Below are 3,851 nucleotides of genomic sequence, written 5' to 3'. Positions count from 1 at the left end.
CCCCTGACCCAGCCTGAGCTGCTCCCCCTGTTCCCACAGGAAACGCCCTGGAAGGACCGTGTACGCCCAGATGCACAATGAGAAGGAGCAGGAGATGACGAGCCCCGTGAGCCACAGCGAGGACGCCCAGGGCACCGTGCAGGGTGAGCGGCTTGCAGACCTGGCCCAGCCTGGGCCCTCCCTCGGTCCCTAGGACAGACAGGCCTCTGGGGCTCGGGCAAGGATGTGTACCCAGGCTGCCCACAAAGACAGTGAGGGCACGGGTGCTGCCCACCCCAGGCCTGCACGCAGCGCAGTGGGCAGCTGAGCAGCCCAGCAGCCTCCACTCTCTACAAGGTCTCTAGAAGGGACCAGGAAGGACCTCACTTCCACCACAAGAAAAGCTTCTTCTGAGCACTGTCACCTCCTTGGTGCAGGGCTAGGGTGTCACAACCACTTGGGGACAGGACCCCAGCCTGAGGGGTCACTCAGTGAGCTCCGGGCAGCCCCAGTCCCAGATGACCTCCTGAGTCCACGCCACCACTTGTGAAGAGGCACTGGCATGATGTCTGTGTCACCAAAGGGAAGCCTGAGGGTCAGAGTGATTTGGGGTGTAGTCCACTCAGACCCTGCTGGGGCTCTGAGGCTGGGGTCACAGCAGAGGCCCCACCTGTGCCTCTGCCCCACCAGAGCCAGGTTAGAAGGTGGCTGGTCAACCTCAGGGGTCCACCCAGCTCCATGCATCCCATTCTCCTTCGTGCGGGACTGAGGCTGCAGGTCTCAGACAGGTGCTGTCCACCTGCGACAACACCTGTCCTCAAGTGTCCTGAAAATAATGAGCCCAAACATCACTACAGGCAGGGCTGCTGCCCCATTCTGCCAACAGCAAAATCAAGGTCCAGCTGGGAAGGGCCCGGGCGAGCCTTAGAGAGGAGAGGCCAGTGAGGTACAGAGAAGTACAGAACTATACAAACACACAGAAAGTGGAGGGAGGCGACGGTGGCTTCTGGTGAGTGGATCACTCCACCGTCATGTGGCCACGAGGTGGGAAGTCCACAGGCCAGTCAGCAAGGGTTCACTCCACTGTCATGTGGCCACGAGGTGGGGAGTCCACAGGTCAGTCAGCAAGGGTTCACTCCACAGTCATGTGGCCACGAGGTGGGAAGTCCACAGGTCAGTCAGCAAGGGTTCACTCCACCGTCATGTGGCCACGAGGTGGGGAGTCCACAGGTCAGTCAGCAAGGGTTCACTCCACAGTCATGTGGCCACGAGGTGGGGAGTCCACAGGTCAGTCAGCAAGGGTTCACTCCACTGTCATGTGGCCACGAGGTGGGGAGTCCACAGGTCAGTCAGCAAGGGTTCACTCCACCGTCATGTGGCCACGAGGTGGGGAGTCCACAGGCCAGTCAGCAGTGTAGAGACGCTGTAGCCTCACAGGACGGAGGACCCAGTAAGTCCTGACGTTCCTGGCTCAGGTGATGCCCCAGGGGCTGGGTGTCACAGGCTGGACTGTTACCTGAAAGGGCAGGTGTGCTGAGGGAGCAGGGGCGTCTCCTCACCTGCTGTAAGGATGACCAGCCTCAGAAAGCCGGTGGAGGGTCCCAGAGATCAACTCCATGGTGCTGTCACCGAGGGGGGTTCGTCATGCTCCGTGACCGTCCCTCATTATAGACACAGCGTGTCACCACGGAGGACGGTGACATCACACCACATCACGTTACACCCTAGAGAGCAGCTGCTCTGAACCCCCTGTGGAGGATGGGGAGCCCCTCGCCGTGCCCTTTCAGGGCACGGCATCATGTCGCCTCACGTGACAGGACCAGGGAGGGTGGCTGCATTCCGTCACATCATCACTGTCCTTGGTGCTAAATGACATCACGTCATGCAGGACAGTCCTCTCACGTCGCAGGACAGCCACCAGTCCAGTGTTTTCACGCTGCTGGAGCCAGGCCATCAGGGGACTGTCCTGGGGCTCAGGCTTGGCACACATTGGTGGCCACTCTGTAGAAGCAAAGGCCTTTCCTTGCTGGGTGGACACTAGGCGGAGGGGAGAAGGCAGCTCCCGGTGTGGTCAGTGCTGGCCCCGCTGGCCATGTCCAGCCTTTGCCCCTCCTCCCTGTGCAGCTCTGCTCCCCCATCCCCCCAGCTAATCTCTGTGTCTCTGACATCACTTTGTAGCTCTGTCCCTGCCCAGGGCTTCCCAACTAACCTCTGTCTCTGATGGTCACCTTTGGTCATCGGGCTGGTCTCACCGGGTCATGGCCGGTGGTGGCCACTGCCAGGAGGGGCCACCACGAGAGCCCCTTGCATATGCCATTGCTGCTGACGTGGAGATCGGGCCAGTGGCAGGTCAGTGGGGCAGCGTGCAGGGCTGGTCACGGCCACCACCAGCACTTCGGGTCCACTACCTGAATAGCATGCGTGAGGCCCCCTCACCACCCAGGACACACACCCCTGCCCCCAGCTGCCCCAGCTGCTCACTGCAGGGACCGGTGATCCCCCTGCACGCTGGCCTGCCACCATGCTGTACCCCCACATGACCCCCCAGCTGTCTGGACCTCAGCTGTGCTGACCTGGACCTCTGTCTCCTAGGCAACCACTCGGGCGTGGTCCTGAGCATCAACTCCCGTGAGATGCATAGCTACCTGGTGAGCTGACGCCCACGGACCCTCCTGGCTCCTCCTGTCTCCCTCCATGGAAGTGGCTGGACACGCCCCGGTGCTGCCCAGCACCACCAGCCACCAAGGGACGGCCACCTCCTGTTGTCCACGTGCTGGCAGAAGCTCCTCTGTCCGGTTCAACCTTCCGCTCTCGGGTAGGGCTCGAAGCTGCCAGCGCCGGACGCCTGGACTCTGTAGATGCTCTGATCACAGACACTAGACACACAACTCCCTGGACTCTGCCCGGTGCCCCCACAATCATCCCCCCACAGCCCTGACCCTGCACAGCTGAGACTGGCCACTTGACCAGGTGGAGGATGCCATTGACCTCAGCAGGGGGACACAGAGCTCTTCCTTGGTGGTCGTGCTCTGGCCCCTGTGTCCCGCACTGACCCCTCTCTCCATGCCCCGCGGCCCCTCTGGAATCTTCAGGTAGAAAGGCAAGGGCACGGGGTTGGGGTGCTGACTTGATGTTGCACGGTGGCTGCCTTTTGGGTGCCCTTATCAGAGCCTCTTCTCGGGGACCCCCTCTCCACAATGCCCAGGGTTTCCTGCTCACCAGGTCCTGCTCAGCCCCTCCAAGCCAGCAGAGACCCCCACATGACAGGGCCTGTGCACCTCACGGCCACCAGTAGCCGGCACCCCGCACACCTGTCCCACGTGAGGTTCCCCCTTTGGGGTCCAGCCGAACTCCAATTTCGTGTTTTCTTACAGCTGAGACCAGGGGACCAAACCAGGAGAGAGTTGGGGGTCAGAGCTGGGACGGGTCAGAACCACGCTCCTTATTCTGAAGACAGGGAATCTGAGGCCCAGAGAAGGGGACAGGCATGCAGGTGGCACTAGCCATGCCCTCTGACCCCATCCTCACCTCAGTCAGGGACTATACACGTGCATTGTGGGGGCGCCATCTGGTCAGTTCTGACTCTGAGACCCAGGACGTGTGGGTGTGGGAAGGGGTCTCGCCTCCACCTTGACAGGGAGTCACCTCCTCTCCTCCTCCTCCCCATCCCCTGCTTCTTCCTCTTCCTCCCCACCTTCCTCCTCCACTCTTCCCCATCCGCCTCTTCCTTAGCTCCTCTTCCTCTCCTTTCTCCTCCCCTCTTCCACATCCCCTCCCCCTCCCCTTTCTCCCTCCCCCCTTCTCCCCTCCCCTTCCTTCTCCCTCTTCCCCCCTCCCATCCCCTTCCTCTCCATTCTAGCACCTTCTCCACT

The 3,851-nt window shown here is 61.6% G+C and overlaps 1 protein-coding gene across 1 annotated transcript in view; it reads left to right on the top strand.

The window, feature by feature from the left end:
* SORCS2 (sortilin-related VPS10 domain containing receptor 2) overlaps positions 1-2,636 on the top strand; it is a 237,611-nt gene extending 234,975 nt beyond the window's left edge. The window contains exons 27-28 of the mRNA XM_006893670.1: positions 40-143; positions 2,572-2,636. Coding sequence (XP_006893732.1) covers positions 40-143; positions 2,572-2,636 — 169 coding nt within the window. The remainder of the gene's footprint in view (positions 1-39; positions 144-2,571) is intronic.
* The last annotated feature ends 1,215 nt before the right edge of the window (positions 2,637-3,851 follow it).

This window comes from Elephantulus edwardii, unplaced genomic scaffold (genome assembly GCF_000299155.1).
Source record: "Elephantulus edwardii isolate Elephantulus edwardi_28Jun2011 unplaced genomic scaffold, EleEdw1.0 scaffold00129, whole genome shotgun sequence".
NCBI lineage: Eukaryota > Metazoa > Chordata > Mammalia > Macroscelidea > Macroscelididae > Elephantulus > Elephantulus edwardii.
This window is presented reverse-complemented; position numbering and strand designations above follow the sequence as displayed.